This window comes from Syngnathoides biaculeatus, chromosome 1 (genome assembly GCF_019802595.1).
Source record: "Syngnathoides biaculeatus isolate LvHL_M chromosome 1, ASM1980259v1, whole genome shotgun sequence".
NCBI lineage: Eukaryota > Metazoa > Chordata > Actinopteri > Syngnathiformes > Syngnathidae > Syngnathoides > Syngnathoides biaculeatus.
Genome location: NC_084640.1, coordinates 10,703,397 through 10,724,378, shown reverse-complemented (window position 1 = coordinate 10,724,378; position 20,982 = coordinate 10,703,397). Strand labels below are relative to the sequence as shown.

The window sequence follows — 20,982 nt, the reverse complement described above, 5'->3', positions numbered from 1 at the left end:
AAAATAAATCTCCAATGAGCTTCAAATATGTTTCCTGAAAATGTATTTTTTATTGTGAAGGTTGTCCACTCTTATTGGTAACGTAAATGTACTTTTTGAGCGCTTTCCCGCGGTGAGTCATTGTTTTGTTCATATTTACACAAGACAGCAAATTTCTGTTAACTCTCGACTCACTGGAATATCGAAAAATATAATTATGATAATTTGGCAGGGCTACGCAGACGCTTTAAATCTTTAGCGTGTTATATAAGAGATTATGTGCGTTGCCGTGACAGATGATAGCTGTTATATAACGATAATTCATCTTTAGCAGTGAGTTTTTTTTTTAATCTAAATGTAATCCATTCGGGAAACCTATTAAACAGAGGTTTATTTTGTACTATGAAATTTCCAGAACACACTACACAACGCTTAATACGCTGTGACACAAATCTTCATTGCTGTATTAACCTTTTCCAGTTTATTCCAAAAGTCATAGTAATATTGCAAATTTAATCACGGATAACTTTTTACTTTCAATATGTTGATTTGATTTGTACACTTAGAAATGCGTGTTTTTTTTTTTTCAATTTTATTGCGGCAAAGTGATAAAAGTGAAGCAATAACTATCTTAAATTAGTAAAACATCTTTGTTCATAAAAACGACAAATGACATGGCAACGAAATACTGCTTGCTAAAAGCGTTTTCTAGGGTTTTGTTAAAGTGTCAGTAGTCCTTAATAAATTTATGATAATAAATGAAACATGACTAATTGTTGACTTGGACTAAAAGCGTTGAATGGTTACATTTATAAACGCCTATTTCTTTTCGCGCAGCAACACAAAGAGCAGTAATTATCTTGACTGAGTCAAACATCTTCGGTCATGGAAGTGACTTATGCCGTACATTGGAAATCGCGGTCGTAAAGTCAGAATCCAAACGATCCCCGGGGCGTCGGTAGTCTTGTCAAAGTACTTCTCGCTAAAAATTACAATTTAACCAAACATATTTTCAATTCTAAAGACACCCAAACGCGACTTTAGTGATACTGGGACCACTTGACATGTGAGTCAAATGCCGCCTTTGTAAAAGTCTTACGTAGCCGACACTGGGGGCAAAACAGTGGGGTCTAAATAAATGCTAGTTTTTAGCCTCAGCAGCCCCTTTGTCCACTGCACAAATAGAAGCGATACTATTGAAACTACTGCATCGATGTTCTGACCCATTTTTTTTATAACGTAACGTGAGGTCAGTGTGTTGTCTGACGTCCTATGGAAGCTTAGTGATGGCGTGGCATTAAGGCTTCGCGGCAGACGTGTCTGCGTTTCCCGGATAAGCGGCGTCAAGCGAGCGGTTGAGCCTCAGCTCGCCATGGAAGACGAAGCGCTCGAGCAGATAGTCAGCGCCTTCAACTGGCTGGTGTCGTGGGTGGCGGCCGGGGCCATGATGTTCGGCGGGGTGGTTCCCTACATCCCCCAGTACCGGGACATCCGGCGCACGCAGAACGCCGAAGGCTTCTCAACTTACGTGTGCTTGGTCCTGCTGGTGGCCAACATCCTGCGAATCCTCTTCAGGTACAAGGCTAATACTAACAGCACATCACCCAAACTGCAGTCTCAAGACATTTAAGGATGTACCACATATTGTATAAACAATAATACACAATAACAGTGAGAAAATCCTCGTTTGGTTTGTGACTAACTATAATGCTGGTGCCCCACTTCACCAAACTACATTGACAAATAATTTATTTAACGTAATGCTTGGCAACTATAATACTGGACACAAAAACATTCTCGTGGTGATAAGTGCTATAGAAAATTGATGTATGAATGAATTATGCAAGACTAATGATCGTTCACCACAACACCAAACATATGAAAAATAAGTGTGTAATGCATATGAACAATAATAAACACTATAAAGGAGTAGCTAGAAATGGAGTTGACAAATTGATCAGATTGGATATCGACTCCTTTTCAGCTTTCACAAAATCATTCCACCTTGGATATTGAACTCTTTGTCTTTTAAATAAATCATCTTCAGACCCTCTTGATGGCATCTGGTACGCCTTGATACGCGTTCAAGCCCCGTTTGTGAAATGTTCCCGTTTCTCCCCCGTCAGATTCGGCCACTACTTTGAGACGCTGCTGCTGTGGCAGAGCATCATCATGATCGCGACCATGCTGGCCATGCTCAACCTGTGCACCAACGTCCGGGTGAACGCCGAGCTCAACACCAAAAGGCGTGCCTTCCTAGGTCAGAAATTATTATTTTCATTTTAAAATTGAGTGGCAGACTACACCAAATGCTTGCTGTAGTCCGTGTGGGAATAGTTGACATACCTAAAAAAAAAAAAAATTATTTATGTCTATTAAGCAGCAGTAGTCATGCAGAAATGTGCTTGAAGCCAAACCACTGTATTATTTGCTTTGGAGGCTTTTGTTTACATAAGCGGTTTAGTAATCGGGGGTTGAATGCATCATGTGAGTCAAGTCACATGGTGTGCGCGCGCGTGTGCATGTGTGTGTTTGTGTTGGCGTGTCTCATGACAATCAGGATTTGATGCACTCGGGATAAAATAGAGCTACAGCATACTAATAAAAAAATGGAAGCTTTGCTGTATAAAAATCATAATAACTATTATACGTATCGTCTGACAATTATCCATCCATTCATTTTCTTTTCCGGTTATCCTCACAAGGGTCGCAGGAATGCTGGAGCCTATCCCAGCTAACATCGGACGGGAGGCGGGGTACAACCTGACCCGCTTGCCAGCTAACCGCAGTGCACATAGAGACAAACAGTCGCAATGAAAATCACACCTAGGGGCGATTTAAAGTCTGTAATTTACATGTTTTTGGGATGTGTCATTCAGGCCTTAGCCTTATTGAAATAAACAATGTTGTGCTTTCCCGCCATCTAGTGGCTCGTATAGGCATTTCTAAGCTTTTTCGTGGGGGGGGGGCATCAATTCAGGCCGGAAACAATTCATCAAATAATTGAATCATTTGATGAAGGGAAAAATAGGTTGATGGAAATGTCTGTCGAAAAGCTTTGCATTGATCAGTTCTCTCCCGCTGACATGTCAACGGTCCCTCTCGTGTCAGATTCTCTTTTATTTTATTTTTTTTTCCCTCTATAGCAGCAAGTACTTCTTTGCCGCTCTCTAGCCCAACGCCCAAGTGAATAACTTGGTCAGAATTTTTGTTTGTCGGTTGGACACCTCATCCAATCCAAGCTCTTCTTCTTCTTCTTCTTCTTCCTCTTCTTTTCCTCACGTGTGTATTTATTTTCCGTCTGTAGCCTCGGACATTAAGGACGAGGAGTTCCGAATCCCTAAGAGGCTTTTTCTGGGTATGTACTCCGTTTACATATGTCCGCCATCCCATCATCAGCTCATCTGGCCCGCCTTTTCCCACGCTTTGCCATCAGCTCCGGCCATCACTAACGCTGACTAACGGCCACTGACAGCATCTTGCTCACCCACACGTCCTGTGCAGCCGTCACTTCCTTTTCATTGCACGCTGCATGCTGCCTCGCACAAAACCTGCCCCTGAATTTATGCTTCATATTTTTATTGGTTTGAATGATTTTTAATGGCTGGCATGGACTCTCTGGCCTTCAATGTGGTGCATGTTCATATCTAATCTTGTATACTCTAGTCCTCAAGTGTATCTTTATATTTGCGATCGAATGGAACTTAAAAAGTCCCGATGTTATAACAGCAAAAAACTCCATGTAATTTCACGAATGAATGTCAAAATTGCCACAAACGAAAGCCAACTGTCTGATATCAGCAGCCATCATTAAATAACATTTCAATCTTATTCTCATAAAATTACAAATGCATTTTTCAAGGGGGAAAATTAATTTATTCTCTAGAAATGACTACTGTAATTCTCATGTAATTTTTTTTTCAAGACTTGCTTCTTTTTTTCTTCCACATTATTTATGAGGTTGTTATTCTATAAGTTTTGTGTGTGTGTGTAAGATTACTTTTTCCAGGACATTTAATTTTTACTTGGTAATATTTTGATGTGATTCTCATTATTATGTAATTCTTTTCCTTGAATACTCTCTAAAAAGAAGTTTAGCTGAATCCGATTTTTAAATGCTTTTTCTCTATTTCTCTGTAACGGAAGAATGTTGAATTTGATTTCATCCGATTGCAGGAGGTACTTAATATTTTGCCCTGTGAGATGTTTCTTGTGAATGAATGGCTTTCGTTATCGGTACAGACGAAGCTGCAATTTCCCGTGTGACCACGCGATGGCGCTCATTGATCACTCGTTGGATCTCCTAAAACCCAAGCCACTTGGCCTCATGCATATTTGTTGCGTAATATATTCAAATCTTTCTTTGCCATGTCGGTGAAGGAACAGATTTGTCTATCGGACTCTTGTCGCCTGAAGGGATTTAATCAATAGAGACGTGCTCCGCGGATGGGAGTCGAACCCACAATCCCTGCCTTAGGAGGCCAGTGCCTTATCCATTAGTCCACTTGGGCAGTATGTGTGATCACTCCCAGGATACTGGCTCAGGCTTCTTTAACAGAAATGGGAGGAAAAATTCAGATGACGAACGGTGTCAGATGTAATTTTCCCGAGTCAGCGGGACGCATTCTCCGCCCGTGTCGTTGCCCTGATTGCACACCTTCTTTTCTCGTCTTGTAAGCCCTAATCACAGCGCGCTTCATATAATTGTGCTCCCCACGGCACCAGCAGCACGTTGGCATTATAACACCAGGTCCTTCTATCCAAACAGCTTGACATTTGCAAGCAAACAGCGAGGCAGACGTTTAATCACGTTACTTTCTTGCACATCTTAATAAGGATGTGCAGTATCATATTACAACGGCTGGGAGCATTTCAAACTGATTATTTGTCCAACTTTTGACTGTAGATGAGGACTGGGCAGTATGTATGATAGAAGAGTGGTGACGTCATCTGCTTCACAGCTCTGAGTTGGGGGTTCAAATCCTGGCTTTCCTGCATGCGGTTTACATGGTCTCCCTTTGGTTGCATTGTGTGCATGTGGATCCTTCTGCTTGTCCTAATTTACCCAGCGATTGGCTGGAGACCCATAATTAAAAAAAGGCAGATCCTCCATCTTACCATGTAATGTGGGCAAGTTTTGTAGAAAATGAAACAATAGGTGGCTCGACTCTTTTGTCCATACTGCCCTCCACTGTTGACTGTGTCGTTTTCACGTCGGTTTTATGCAGGGCAGGCTGCTGCCAATCATTGTGGCGATTAAAAGGGTTTTGAAGATGTATTTAGTTATTTGATAACCTTGGCAAACATTGAAAAGTCTGATACTAATGATGCAATCATATCAAGAGATTTCCATCCATCCATTTTCTTAGCCACTTATCCTCACAAGGGTGCTGGAGCTGATTCCAGCTGTCATTGGGCAGGAGGCGGGGTACACCCTGAACTGGTCGCCAGCCAATCGTAGGGCACATAGAGACAAACAGTCACAATCACACCAAGGGGCAATTCAGAGTGTCCAATTAATATTGCATGTTTTTGGGATGGGGAAGGAAACAGGAGTGCCCGGAGAAAACCCACGCAGGCACGGTGAGAGCATGCAAACTCCACACAGGCGGGGCCGGGATCGAACCCGGGACCTCAGACCTGTGCGGGCAACGCTTTACCAAGCTGATCCATCGTGCCGCTCAAGAGATTTTAATTAAAAAAAAAAAAGGGGGGGGGGTGTGTGTGTGAATGAATTTCTTCTCGTGTCAACACATTGCTATCACAAAGCCTCTTAACCGTACGTCTTCTCGCACAAACATTAAGAATTTAGGGTAAAATGCCAACTTCTAATATTTTGGCTAAATGAATTATGTAGTTGCATTGTTATTGTTTTGAAAAAAGACAGAAAATACATCTGTTAAACTATTTACGTAACACTTTGGCCATTGCCATCATTGTTACCCTTTTGTAACAGCAACAGAAAATAAAAAGTAACAACACCCCCACCACACCCCTACTCCCAATTTAAAAAAAAAAAAAAAAAAAAAAAACATAAATCCCACTAATAGATAAGTATCGTCGCAATGCAGTAATGGTCCTGTTTCTTTTTTTTTTTTTTTTTTTTTAATGGGTGTTGAAAGCCCATTAGTCACTGTCAATGGGGGGGGGGGGTGAAAGCTTTGTTTGGGGGGGGTATGGGGGGGAGCGCCCTAATCTTTTCTTATTATGGTTCTAAATGTAACAATATTGTCCCTGCTTCTCTCATAGGAGCAAGCATTGTTTAAACTTCAAGTGGAATGTCCCGCTCCGACCTCTTTCTTTTTAATATGTAATCCAGCTCGACATGATGGCAAATCTGAAATCTTTTTGGCCACCGTAGGAAGCGTTTTTTGGCGACTGTAATTTTAATCTGATGCCCCAGCTCTGAGGAAGAGAAGGAGAAAGTTTGTGTGTGTGTGTGTGTTTTTTTTTTGGCTCAACTTTGCTTGCACAACACTTTGTTTTGTTTTGTTTTGTTTTGTTTTGTGCTGGTGTTGCTTAAAGTTTAGTTGGCAGATTTGAATACATTTGGTTTTTCACAGTTGTTATTCACCAGAATTTGGCACCCTCGCCACGTAGTTTCTCAAATGGTGCCTCCCTTATGATTGTGTGCGTAGTTTAGTTTAGATATTAAGTAATTTCCTGCTGAATTTAATTGCTAACCAAAACAGCAGCACTGAAGCAGCTGTTATTCTTAAAATGGCCTTCCCCCATTTATGGTTGAGTAAATAAATGCCCCCTGCCACTATTTGTGCAAAGTGTGATGGAATATTGTAAGTAGGTGACGTTTGTTCTGTGCTTTGGGGTCAGTTTAGCTGTTTTCCACATTGCATATCACATTAGGATCACGACAGCATCAAGTGTTGCAAAGCGAGCTCGGTCTCATCGTCCCGCCGTTGGGTCATTCGGGTTTTTATCAGAGCTGCGCGGCCGGTGCCACTTGGCCCGTGCTCGCACTCTCCTCTGAGGCCGGCTGAGCTGCACAGCTAAACAAACACCAGCAGAGCTTGAAGGATGGGCTGATCCAAAAAGTCACGGAGACCAGTTAGCACCTTGTGTTTGGTTTTCCCAGTGAGTTTGGCACTGGGTACATTTTTGGACCCTCGGGTTCGCTGACTCTGGTTTGATTCAAATCACATTTATGAAATACCTTTTGACTTTTTTCATCTGGGATGAAGTGTTGCATTTTCCTTAAACAGGGCGGCTTACGCCGAGCGTATTCATTTAGAAATGTCATCTAAATGTCACGAGCGCTCTGCATTAATTGCCTGATGAAAGCGTTTTTCATTCAATAATAACCTCAAAATGTCAGAAAACGTTGCTGCCTTTCCCACTTGTGATTTTGGCTGATCAAGAGGTGAAGACAAGACAACAACTTTGACGTCTTTGTCTGTATTTCACTTCAGTGCGTACGCCCAATGGAGAGATTTTTATTATCGCCACAAAGCCACAAAGTTTATGGCTATTTGTTTCTTTCTGGAAAAAAATATTCACACTAACTGTTTTCCACCAAAAAGTGTGGAGGGTTGAGCAAATTAAGAGCCCAAACAAGGCAACTTTTTTTGTTAGCTACGATATATAATAGTACTTAGCAAGTGATTCAGCATTTTTCAAGATAAAAGCTGTTGGTGAGCTGTTTTCTTCCCCCTCATTTTTTCATTTATTTGTTTGTTGGTTGTAAGCGCTCAGCGGTGGCCTTGTGAGGACAGGCGGCGTAGAAAGTGGATGTATGGCTGTTGTTACATGCATTTGAGGTCCGAAGCGGTGCAGTGACCAATCAGATCCGGCAGATGAAGCTTGAAATGTTTAGGATTGTTCTGTTGCGGAATATCACTAAAATCTGATTGTACTTGCAACATTTATTTTTTTTTAATAACTTTCTTGTATTGGAACTCATTAGCATGTGTACCTAATGAATTCTCCAGCGGGTTTTTGTGTTTGAAAAGAACCTCACTTCTGTAATTAGATGAATCCACGTTATTGCTTTTGATCCTTGTACAAAAGAAGAAGAAAAAAATCCCGCAGGAGATATGAGTTTTGTGATAACTGTTCAATCTCTGCCGCAAAACAAATAGTCGACGGATCATTAAAACCGTGAAGTTGGCGTGCTTGCGAAACGCTATTTCCCATCATCATCAGCTTCTCATGCGGCCTCAATATAAGCACTTGATGACTGTTAATCGTTAACGGAAGCCGGCGCTGTGCTCGGAATCGCCATCGCGTCATTTGTTCCGAGTAGGAGCTCTCTCGCGAGTGACACGAAGGCACAACACGGGCGCTTTAAATCATTCATTAGTGTCCACGTTCTCACCCCAGCTAATGCGGCGCGGGCAGACCCCCTCCAACGTTATCATCAACCCCCTCGGCGTCCTCTTCATCGACTTTATTCCTCCTCACAAAGTAACAAAGTGGGAGATGCCAATGTGTGGCAGCCTCAAATACTGTAGTTCTTTTTTTATTTATTTATATCTCTTTAAATACATTGTGTGAAGATTCACAGCTCAAGTGTGGAGCCTTTTTTTGTCTGTGTTAATTCATTTGACTAAAAAAAGAAGCTTATTTTCTCACTAAGACTCACTTGTAAAGGCTTAGAAAAAAACGAATTGGGATCTTTTTCTAGAGCTCGTCCACCTACGTCATCAAATCACGTCACAGGCCGGAAGTGACGGTCAAACAAAGCATTGTTCAATGCTAAGTCGGTTGGAGACGACACGAAAATGCGTCTCCCGGAGTTTTGTCCGACACCGTTAAACATTTAGAAGGTGATAATAAACAAAGGTATGTGGAAAAATGAGAGACACTTTGCATAGTGGACCCATATTTAATGCCGAAGTCGATGTTTTCGCCAATAAGAAATTGGACTGTTAACCCGCTTCCACTTGTCTTGCACTACTGGATCTACGCATGGATCTGGTAAGTCGTCGAGATTTACACGGAAGAGTATGAAAGCGTAGAAAAGCCTGGACGTGTACAAATACTTCGTTGGTGGATCTGCTCTCAATCAAGAATAAATCCCACATAGTGATGGAGCCACTACCAATATTTAAATAAATGACCCCTGGTTTTACACAAAATCACATTCATTATGATTGGGAAAAAGTAAAAGACAGCGAGCCAGCTCTTCGTACACGGAAGCGTGGTGTGGCCACACATTGAACTTCGGTAAACTTCTCTTTTTTTTTTTTTAATATGCATTGTTCTCAAATGAGTCCAATGCGTATTTAAAAAAAAAAAAAAAGAAAATAAACCGCCGGGATAGGCTTCAACCCCCGTAAACGGAAGCGTGTTGCGGCCACAGGTTGACCTACGTAAACCTCTGTGTGACCGACGGTTTATTTTCTTTTTTTAAATATGCATTGGACTCGTTTGAGAACAATACATATTTAAAAAAATAAAATAACATCTCTCTGGGAAAGGTTTACCGAAGTTTAACGTGTGGCCGCAACACGCTTCTGTGTACGTTGGAGACGACTCCGTTGTTTTTTTTTTTGTTTGTTTTTTAAATGCATTGTTCTCAAATGACCCAACTTTGCATTTAAAATACTTCTTGGGAATTTGAGATTGAGAAGAATAGCACCGTGAAAATGGTGACGTCACGTGCACGAGCTCTATATAGCTCAACCTGGAATTGTCCAGATCATTAGTTTTTTTTGTTAGATAATTTGATTTGAATCATTTGCATTCTTCCTAATAATGCATAATTCTAATTTAACTCTTTGAGGGAAAATAGGTTCATAGGTACACTTGCACAATCCAAAAAGACAATTACAAAAAAAGTGCCCTTAAAATCTGAGAAATGATTGTGTTTTTATTCATTTCAATCAATATTTAAGATTGTTCGCAGTGACAACAACCAAAATACAAAAAGCACCCATGTGTGAGGTAGTTCCACCACAATAATAAATAGATTGTTAAATGAATAACTCTATGACGGTGTCAATCAAAAGTGAGCATTAATATCAGAATTTTCAATCATTGCATCTCATCCGATTGTGCAGGTGTGCCTAACGACGTGGCAGCCGCATCGCGTGTCAGACTTTTATCTGTCTTACTTTTAGACTTCGACTGGAGCCACTTCTGGTCGTGGAGCCGCTTTCTGGACTACGTGCAGTGCGTGGCGGCGTTCACGCTGACGGCGGCCTACATCACGTACGTGCTGCTGGACTCGGCCGTGTTCGTGGAGACGCTGGGCTTCCTGGCCGTCTTCAGCGAGGCCATGCTGGGAACGCCGCAGCTCTACTGCAACTACCAGAACAAGTCCACGGAAGGCATGAGGTGAGGGCCCCGGAAATGGACTATCGACTTTTAGCTTTTATTATGTTCACTTGGTTGAGAATGTTTCATAAACACAAGGTGAATTCGTCTTTTCTTTCCGTCCCATTTTTCTGTATGTGCCCCTCAGTAGAAAAAGTTAGGACATCCCTACTTTGTAGCTACTACAGGAAATTAAGACCTCGCCACATAAAATGTTTATTTTTCACAGCCTCGGGGTAACCGAACAGACCTCAATAGAGTTATTTCACTAGAGATTCTGTTTGATCTGTTCATCGAGGCAATAATCTCCTGATTGCTAAAAAAAAATGCTCGTTAGTTTGGCTTTTATTGCTCCACTAAACTGAACATTTCGACCTTTCCGAGCCATAAACACGTCGCCGACGGAAACGTACTCTGTTGTCGTGATGAATGGATATTGGGGTGGGAAAGCAATATGATAGAGAGCGACATTGAAGATGGAGAGGAACGAGAGGGAAGATAAGTCAATGTGGGACGTCTACGAGGCAGATGAAAAGCTTTCGCACAGTGTGTGTGTGTGTGTGTGGTGTGTGTGTGTGTGTGTGTGTGTGTGTGTGTGTGTGTGTGTGTGTGTGTGTGTGTGTGTGTGTGTCCCTCAGCCGCTGCTGGGTCCTCCTCTGCAGTCGTCAGATAAGAGCGCTCCAGCAGGGCTGCCGGGCCACCTAACCCGCCATGACAGCTCCCACGCTGGGCTGCTCCCTACACACACACACACAATACTCTCAATAGTCGCTGCTTCTCCCTTTTATTTTATTTTGTATCACACAAACTTCCTCGCCGCTCAACAACTGTTCTCAGTCCTTATTGTCAGCCAAGCGAGAGATGAACCACTCAGGTCTTAAATTGTATCTCAGAGATCATTTATAATAATATCTATAGTGTCGTTTTTGAATGTGATGAGGGAAGACTCGCAGATTGCTGGAGTTAAAGAGTGTAAGATTCGGAGGACAAGATGGAAGAGGATGATTTGAATCTGGTTAAGCTGAAAAGGGAGCGAAGAAGTCATAGTTTAGTTGCGTATTCTTCAGGATATGTTTAAATTAATAAGAACATTCCTAATTGTCATACAATTTTAAAATTCACAACTTTAATCCCTGTAGAATTAAACTGGCCATCTGTTTTCTACAGTGCTTGTTATCATTTGTGTCACGGGTGACTGAAGTGAGAGTCAGCTGGAGGGTACACTCTGGAGTGGTCTTCAATCAATCCCAGGGGACATTTAGAGTCACAACCAGTCTCCCCCCCGGATTGACACCTACGGACAATTGAGGTCTTGACTAAACTTAACATGGATGTTTTGGGGATGTGAGAGGAACCCGTAGTGGCTGGAGAAAACACACGGAGAAATGTACAAACTCAGGAAGGATCAGAGTCCAATTCGAACCCGGAAATGTGACGGAGGCCTGCTAGCCCATAGACCACCGTGTTGGTGTAATGAAATTAAATGAAACTAAATAAATTACTGAGGTTTTGAAGATGCCAAACAAAGGAAGTTTGCAGGGCAATGCTGTTACCTTGTGATTTTTTACAAGACAATTAACATTGTGTATTTAAAGTACAACATGCGAGCAACAGTAGGGTTTCATGCCTAGAAAGAGTACCGCAGATGCATTATTTGCCCTGAGAATGCTTGTGGAAAACTACAGAGAAGGTCAGAAGAAGCTACATTGTGTCTTTGTCGACAAAGAGAAAGCCTATGATAGAGTACCAAGAGAGGAACTGTGGTACTGACTGCATGCGCAAGTCTGGTGTGGCAGAGAAATATGGCGGAAGACATGTATGAGGGCAGCAGAACAGCGGTGAGATGTGACGTAGGTGTCTCAGAAGAATTTGAGGTAGAGGTTGGACTGCATCAGGGATCTGCGCTGAGCCCCTTCCTGTTTGCGGTAGTAATGGATAGGCTGACAGACGAGGTTAGACGGGAATCCCCTTGGACCATGATGTTCGCAGAGGACATTGTGATCTGCAGTGAAAGCAGGGAGCAGGCGGAGGAACTATTAGAAAGAAGGAGACACGCACTTGAAAGGAGAGGAATGAAGATTAGCCGAAGTAAAACAGAATATATGTGCATGAATGTGGTGACCCCTAATGGGACAAGCCGAAAGGAAAAGAAGAAAGAAGTACAACGTGGTCAAAGTCAACAGTTTTCTAATGACAATGTGCTAATTTATTGCTAACATATAATACGAAATGTGATAATGACTGACTAACGGAACTGTGCAAAAAACAAAATCCTGCACTACCTCATCTGATTATGCCTACAACTCCATCCAGTAGACGTCAGTGCTGCCTGTCATGTTGCAACACAACAGGGTGCGACATTGAAGATAAAAAAAATCCGATGTTCCTGTATGCATCCTAAAAACTCTTCAAAATGATCACTGAAAAACTCTCAAATTAGCTCGAAAGACAAATCGTGACTGGTTGGTTGTGCACGTAATTGTAATTTCGCAGTCTGCAGAAAATCTCTCAAAGTGTCATTTTTTTCCTCGTGTAAACATCAGCCATTGTGTTGTTGTTTCCCTTTGTCCTGCGGGCGCGACCTGTTGAGCGTCGACGGCTGTTGCTAGGCTACTCCACCTCGGCTTTTTCAAGGTCCACGTGGCGCTCTTCTGTACCTATCCAGAGTGCTATTTTCACCGCGGAACATATGTTTAGACACGCGGAATGTTCAACAGTGAATGAACGCGTGTATATGCGATTGAGTAAGCAGACAGACAGCGAGATGGAAACCATTGTGCCTTTATTCATAACAGCCTGCTCTATGTGGGAAAGCAGCTAGCGCCGGCTTGCTAATTAATCGGACTTTGTGCTGCGAGCTTGCTAATTGGTTGGATATGTCAGACTACCTCGAGTGAAGGTTTGAATGAATTATCATGACTTGTCTCTCAGTAAACACACATTTTTGAACTGTTAGAGACACGAGAGAAAGCTCTATATATTTTTTTTTTTAAATAATGAAATATGTTGGAGCGCAATGTTGAGGCAATATGTCCTGTGAGGACATCCTCGTATTTGTCTGGGGCTAAGTAGGTTTGCGTGAATACTCATGCACGTGAGTAGGATGTTACGTTCCGTAATGGAGCTTTTTTAATTTTTTTTTTTATTTTACTGCTCCATCTGTTGTAGTTTAAATTGTTCCACCTGTCAGGTTGTATAATTGCGCTGTGCTCATGTGGGCAGCTTTCAGTATATTTAAGTTTATTTAATAACTATATGCCGTGAGTAGGCTCAAGCTTGTTTTTCACAGAGATCCAGAATTATTTCAGTTTCAGAGCCAGACTTTTCTTACTTACTGCTCCTTACTTTGCCAAATTAGGAAAAGTGAGCACTTTAGCCACCTCAGCTTTAAACACAATATGCCGGGAGAAATAGGAAACGTCACACCCAACATTTTGGGGTCATTTACATGTGCCAAAAATGTGAAAAAATGCAATCCTTTACAGGTAGTCTGAAAGGGGATGCAGCCGTGGTCCCAACTTTGTTACAGGGCCGGTGCTACCTCCAATGGCAGAACTTTACCGAGTCGTCATCAGACCAGCATCGCAGAACAAAGGCATAAAAATGCCAGCTTTGACAGACAATCTAAAATTGGCCACGCGGTTGGGTGTCCTGCCATTTTTACGGCGCTGTTAGTTCCTGTGAAGACGTAATTGCCTGGTCGACTTTGTCCTGCTATCCCTCGTCGATGTCGCTCACACACACACACACACACACACACACACACACGTGCGTATCCATTCTGTGCGAGTCAGCAGAAAGACACTGTAAACAGCTTTTTGGTGTCGCATAAAAGACGACATCTAAAAAGTACGTTAATAGTTTTCAGCCTCCTGCTTATGATTATAAGGCTTGCAAAAGGCAGAGCTGCATACTGATGCCAAGTGGCCGGCCATAAAATAACTGCAAGACAAACACGAAACAAGAAGACGGGACATCCAGACGTCCAAGACGCAGCCTTATAAGGTTCGTCTCGTTGAGCCATGTCTTAGCTATGCCGGATAACATCATCGGAGCTTCATTTAGCACATAACTATGGGGTGGGGTGGGGGGGTTGTGTTCGTTTTTTTTTTTTTTTAACTCGAACATAATAGTCTGTGCTGCCAGTTTTATTCCCAATTGTTATAATAATTTCATCACAATTGTAACCTTTATTAATTAATACACAAAAGGATATAAATATTTCAGTTTTTTAAAAAATAACAACTACTGACCCACTTCCAGTTCTCACAGGGTTGAAGTCTTGCATCATATTTTGCATTCCGCCATCTTAATGCTAAGACGCAATGCAAAAACACCATAAACATCCTAAAAAAATGACCAATAATATTTCATTTTACCGAGCCACTTAAAATAGTTGTGAAAGTCTTTGTCTCTTCGTGATGATATTATCATGCAAAGTCGCATACATCAAAACGCGTCACGAAGAACTGATCATGATGGAACAAATTGTTTAGTTCTATTTAATGATCCAATTGCTCTGTTTTGGTGGCACGGTGGTTCAGCTGGAAAGTGTTGGCCTCCCAGCTCTGAGGTCCGGGTTCGATCCAGGACTAACATCTGTGGAGTTTGCATGTTCTCCCCGTGGCTGCGTGGGTTTTCTCCGGCCCCTCCGGTTTCATCCCACACCCCAAAAACATGCAACATTAATTGGACCCTCTACACTGCCCCTAGGTGTGATTGTGAGTGCAGCCGTTTGTCTCGATGTGCCCTGCGATTGGCTGGCGACCAGTTCAGGGTGTACCCTGCCTCTTGCCTGTTGACAGCTGGAATAGGCTCCAGCACTCCTGCGACCCTTGTGAGGATAAGCGGCTAATAAAATAGATGGATGGATAACATTTGTATTGAATGCTATTTTTTTTTTTTTATTATTATTAGACATTTTTGTTGGGATTTTTTGGGGGAGGCCAGAATGGATAAATCTCATTTCATTGATGAAGGACGATTTGAATTTAGTGTTTTGAGTTCAGAACGTTGTCACAGACTGCGTTCAACTCATATCTCAAGACACCATCTAGTGGGAGCTGTTGCGATCATTTATCTCCATGACTTTCTTGGTAATATTTGCTGTCTCACATGGGCCTCCTGAGTTCTTTTTTACCTACTTTGTAACTTTTTCAATTTTTAAAGCCAGTACATAGATCAGGAGACAGAGGAGTACCTAGGCGGTGTTTTTGCGACGTCCGCGGCGCCCTCTTTGTTGGCGTGCTGGGGGAGGACTCGATCATGCACAATTCCCGCCTCTCTAGCGGTTACTTGCAGGACGACGTGCTCATAACCAAGACCACAGTCGACAAGGAGTAGGTGGAGATTGACAAAGAACGTAGCTAACAAGCTTCGACTGTGAGCTGGGGCTTGCCGAGACGAAGGGAGACGAGCGGGTGCATAGACGGCGGAAAGAGGCAGATCGAAGAGAAATGAGAGCTCATATTTAAAATAAAGCAGAGCGTGTGAAACTTGAGGAAGATGCCAGCGTGCGATAAATGGCAAGGCTCACACAAACGGGTCTTCCAAATGAAAAGGGCTCAGGTGAAGCTGGAGGCATGAATAATGCAAAAGGCAGGTTTGGCAGCAAAGCTTGTGGCTGACATGGCAGATGCACACACTTTCAATTTTGGGACGCAGACACAACGAGGCACCCAGATTAGCCGTCATTCATTCTTTACAGGAAGCTAAAAAAAAAAAAAGCCGTATGGAAGGCCGGGTTTGTGCATCCCCAAATACCGCTGCAGGAGTCACTGGCTTTGCATGTTCAGTCAGAGGATCCAGCTGGCAAAGTGAATCCATAAGTCTGGCTAATGGAATTGCGGCGGTTGATCACTTTGACATCAGCGGGGAGGCACGTCGAATGGAATCCTGCTGAGCGGAGAAGCTTTTAGAAAAACAAACTATTAAGGTTCACGCATCGCCATACATACATCTGTTATTATTCTCCCGTGGGGATGTTGATCAAGTGATCCAAGCAGTCATGCGGGAGATGCACGATAGAATGTATTGACCCGTGATGGGCGCGGAGCCCGGCTATTTGTTCGTGGATTTTTCAAAATCCCAGTTGTGAATAATCAACCCATCGCAATCATTTCAGACTTGACTCGGCACGTTAACGGCAGGAATAATAACGTTTTAAAAACCAGCCATTAGTCAGCAAGATTCTGATATTCTTCTTCTGAAACCCGAAACATTGAGAGCTACTTGTTGACACAAAACTCTTTACATTCTTTCAATCTAATCGTGGAATTTATCGGCATTTCCTCTGATCGGATTCGGTTTGGGGGCACGTTTGAATAGTGGTTCGGATGTCTGCCTCCGGCATGGTGGCTCAGCTGGTTCAATCCTCGACCCTCCTGTGTGGAGTTTGCGTGTTCTCCCCATGCCTGCGTGGGTTTCCTCCGGGCACTCCGGTTTCCTCCCACATCCCAAAAACTTGCAACATTAATTAAACACTACAAATTGCCCCTAGGTGTGATTGTGAGTGCTCAATGTGCCCCGTGATTGGCTGGCAACCAGTTCAGGGTGTACCCCGCCTCCTGCACGATGACAGCTAGGATAGGCTCCAGCACTCCCCGTGACCCTAGTGAGGATAAGCGGCCAAGAAAATGGATGGATGGGTGGATGCCTCCCAGTCAAGTGGTTCTGAATTCGGAGTTTGCATGTTCTCACTGTACTCTCGTATCCAAAGTCAGCTTAGCGTATGTGATTTGGTCTATACGTCCTTTGAGATATTAATTTGGGAGGTGTGAGGGTGAGTGAGTTATGGGAAATGTCAGAGGAGGTCAGTCAAGCTCGGGATTCGCTCGAAAAGGCTGATTGATTTTGAATTAACGACGGCGGCGGGTTGTCGCTGAGATGCAGGAGCATGCGATTGGCGATTGTCTCGGCCCGCGTCTCGGACGGTTTTTGAAACGTGTCACTCACCACGTCCCCTCTCGACTTCTCCTCGCAGCATCAAGATGGTGCTGATGTGGACGAGCGGTGACACCTTCAAAACGGGCTACTTCCTGCTCACCCAGGCGCCCGTGCAGTTCTGGACTTGCGGCATGCTGCAGGTCCTGGTGGACTTTGCCATCCTGTTCCAGGTTTACTATTATAGCGTGTACCCACAGAAGCCGTGTCGCACAACGCGTCACACACCGGCAGCGCTAAAGCCCTCTGAGAAGAACTTTCACAGGAAATGGTCTTGGTGTCTTCACCATTGCCTCCAGATGTTGTTACAAGGAAAACCCAAAGTGGTTTGGAATATTTCGGAAGTTGCATAAATTCTGTTACGACCCCAGAAGTCAGATGATTCCTGGATTGATTCCTGGATCGATACATAGCAGCAACATGGGGGAAAAAAATAACAGAACAGTGGCAGCTTTTGGAGGACGTGTATTTATGCCAAGAAAAGGGTCCATTTTCAAAACTGGTCCCACGAGGCATTAGAAGCATCCAATTACACCTCAAAACCTAACCCACACTAACGCAAACCTTTACCCCCTAGCTCCATTTTATTTTTTTATGGGCGGGAGACTAATCCAATCATGTGTTTGTGTGAAAGCAGCACACACGGAAAGTCTTTGTACTCCGTTTAGTGAACTCTGCAAACCAGACTCAAAGTAACGTGGAGAGTGACTGTTGCATGCCCCCCCCTACACACACACACACACACACACACACTGCCTTAAAACGCACCCTCAGACACGGCTCGCTGCTCGCTCAATTCACTTAATATGCGTTACTGAATGTATCAAATGGCATTTGCTCTTTTTGGTTTCACCCAATGTTTTTTCTTTTTCGACACGGTGGAGAAATGCGTGTCCGTTTTACCACTTTCAACCCCCCCATCCTCCCAATGAAGTATTTCCACCGAGAGCAATGGCCGGAGGTGTGAAAGAAGAGCCACAAATGAATCGACTGCCCGGTGAGTTCTGCTCACCGCAGGTGTCAAAGACCTACAAGTCATATAAGTTTATCTTCTCAGCCATCACGCTACCAGACCATTTGATTCCCTCCTCCCCCAAGTTTCATAACTCCCCTGGTCCACATCATTTCATCTGGCTATGTTTCATTTCCTAACATGAAAATTCATTTCTTGTTCTGTGGAAGTGAGTGTGAACAGCCCACGTAAATATTAATAATTTAATTTAATTATTATTATTATTATTTCCCAATCAGCCAGATCCTGCCCGCCCCTCAGCCTCCAACCTCTGTTCACTATTAATCATGTTGGCTCCTCGCTGAACCCGCTCACATCCTCCGCAGAAATGTATTTATCTAGAAAATGTTAGCTTTTTTTTTTTTTTTTTTTTTAATTCATACGGGTGCGAATACCCGACAGGTTCTCATTTTGAACCACAGAGTCGAACTCAGTTTGATTCTGTTTGTTTTCCTCCCCATCGGAATTATGATTATTTTCTATAACCATCTGTTTAAAATAGAGATGGCAAAGTTTTGCATTCACCTTGTTCAATGCTATACCAAAAATATGCTTTTTTTTTTTTTAAACATTCTATGTTACATATATTTTCACAGACGGTCTTTTGTTTACATCTGGAACATTACCAACATTGGAGTGGGAAAAAATGAGCAAATAAAGGAGACGTGAAGATATTTTGTGGAATTGTTTGCATAGCAGGCACAAAATTAGGCACACCAATAATTATGTATTGAATTTTCTTGTATTATGCAGGTGCGCTTTGCCTCTACCTTCGAGCCAATTTTATATATATAAAAAAAAATTGTGATTAGTCATTTATGACTTTCCACCTGTAAAGATGTTACTCTGCTGCATCGTTGGTTATGAATGTATATACATTTATTGAAAGAGTATTTAAGATCCTAACAATTTGGTTTCATCATGTTTTTTTTTCTTTTTGTATGTTACAGTGGAACTATAAAGTCTACACACCCCTGTTCAAATGCCAGGTTTTTGTGATACCACATCAAGATACATCATTTGTAAACCTGTTCAGCTCAATCAAAAAAACTTTTTGAGACAGTGGGTAAAAAAATAAAATACAATTCTGAAATACTCTTATAAAGGCTTAAAGGGATATTATTTCACCTCAAATATGAAAATGAGAGCCAAAACATAGTAGAAGCGAGTGGAAATGGAGATGGAAACTCTTACATAAGTGAATTGTGCTTGAACTGTCAAATGTAAACTGGGTCGGCCGTTCTGAACACAAAGTCAGGAGCAGCAGTAGATGTCCGCCCCGAAAGTTCTCCTAGCAGCTCTTTTAAAAATCGTGCTTGTGTTGCTTCAAACGTGCTTTTCGCAGAGATCACGTTTAACCGGAGGAACGTCACAAAAGACTCTCGGCGGAAGGGGGGGAAGAAGAAGAAGAAAAAAAAAAACCCTTTACAACTCTGAAAGTAAAAGATGCAGGACATGTTTTTTTAATTATAGTGCAAGAAAATGGGCGTGAACAAATAGACTTGGCAAAAGATGGCATAACGGACCACTTTTTACCCTATGTGCCCTTATGTATGCGGCCACTGTAGAGCTCGCGCACGTGATTGTCACGGCGCCATATTGCCGGTCAAAAAGAGCTGCTCGACAGTGTGGGGGACATTGAACTGGAGCAGAATATACACAATGCCCGAGACTTGTTGTGCTGTTGGTTGCTACAACAGACGAGACAAATATTCAAAGAGGTCATTCTATAGAATACCATCTGAAAAGACTGGAACATATCGATGCATTTTGGCTGTTAAACGTGACGGATGGTGCCCAACCAAAATACGCACGACCATTATTCTTCTCAATCTCAAATTACCAAGAAGTATTTATAATGGCAAGTTGGCTCATTTGAGAATAACGTGTTTAAAAAGAAAAAAACAACAGGGAGTCGTCTCCGACGTACACGGAAGCGTGTTGCTGCCATACGTTAAACTTCGGTAAAACTCTCCCCGACAGACTTTTTTTTTTTTTAATGTGTTGTTCTCAAATGAGTCCAATGCGTATTTAAAAAAAGAAAATAAACCCTTGGTTGTCTGTAATTTACAGACGTTTACATAGGTTAATGTGTGGCCGCAGCACACTTCCGTGTACGGAGGAGCTGACTCGCTGTCTTTTTTATTTTCCAATGATAGTTAATGAATGTGAGTTTGTGTAAAACCAGGGGTCATTTATTCAAATATTGGTTTTTGTATTGAAAAAAATTTTGAGTGGCTCCATCACTATGTGGGATTTATTCTTGATTGAGAACAGATCCAGCAACGAAGTATTTGTAGGCGTCCAGACTTTTCTGCGCTTTCAAACTCTTCCGTGTAAATCTCGACGACTTACTCACCAGATATACGTGTAGATCCAGTTTTCCAAGACAAGCGGAAGCGGGTTAACAGTCCAATTTCTTATCCGCAAAAACATCAACTTTGGCATTAAATCTGGGTCCTCTATGCCAAGTGTCTCTCATTTTTCTACGTACCTTCATTTATTATCACTTTCTAAATGTTTAACGGTATCGGACAAAACTCTGGGAGACGTATTTTCGTGTCGTCTCCAAACGACTTAGCATTGAACAATGCTTTGTTTGACCGGCACTTCCGGCCAGTGACGTGATTTGATGACTTAGGCGCACGAACTCTATACTTTCATTTTCCTCATCATCTTCACAGTAGTTCCTCTTTTTTTTTTAGCTCCGTGTGGCTTGCCGGGATGCTCGTCGAAGGTGTGCTGGTGTGATGAGAGCGTCCGTGAGTTACCGG

The 20,982-nt window shown here is 42.5% G+C and overlaps 1 protein-coding gene across 1 annotated transcript; it reads left to right on the top strand.

Moving 5' to 3' along the window:
* Positions 1-63: 63 nt before the first annotated feature.
* LOC133498568 (solute carrier family 66 member 2) lies at positions 64-20,403 on the top strand. The gene is given in 6 exon segments (XM_061815578.1): positions 64-1,554; positions 2,106-2,239; positions 3,287-3,337; positions 10,059-10,275; positions 17,237-17,400; positions 17,403-20,403. Coding segments are annotated over 6 exon segments (813 nt in total). The 5' UTR covers positions 64-1,351; the 3' UTR covers positions 17,447-20,403.
* Positions 20,404-20,982: the final 579 nt, after the last annotated feature.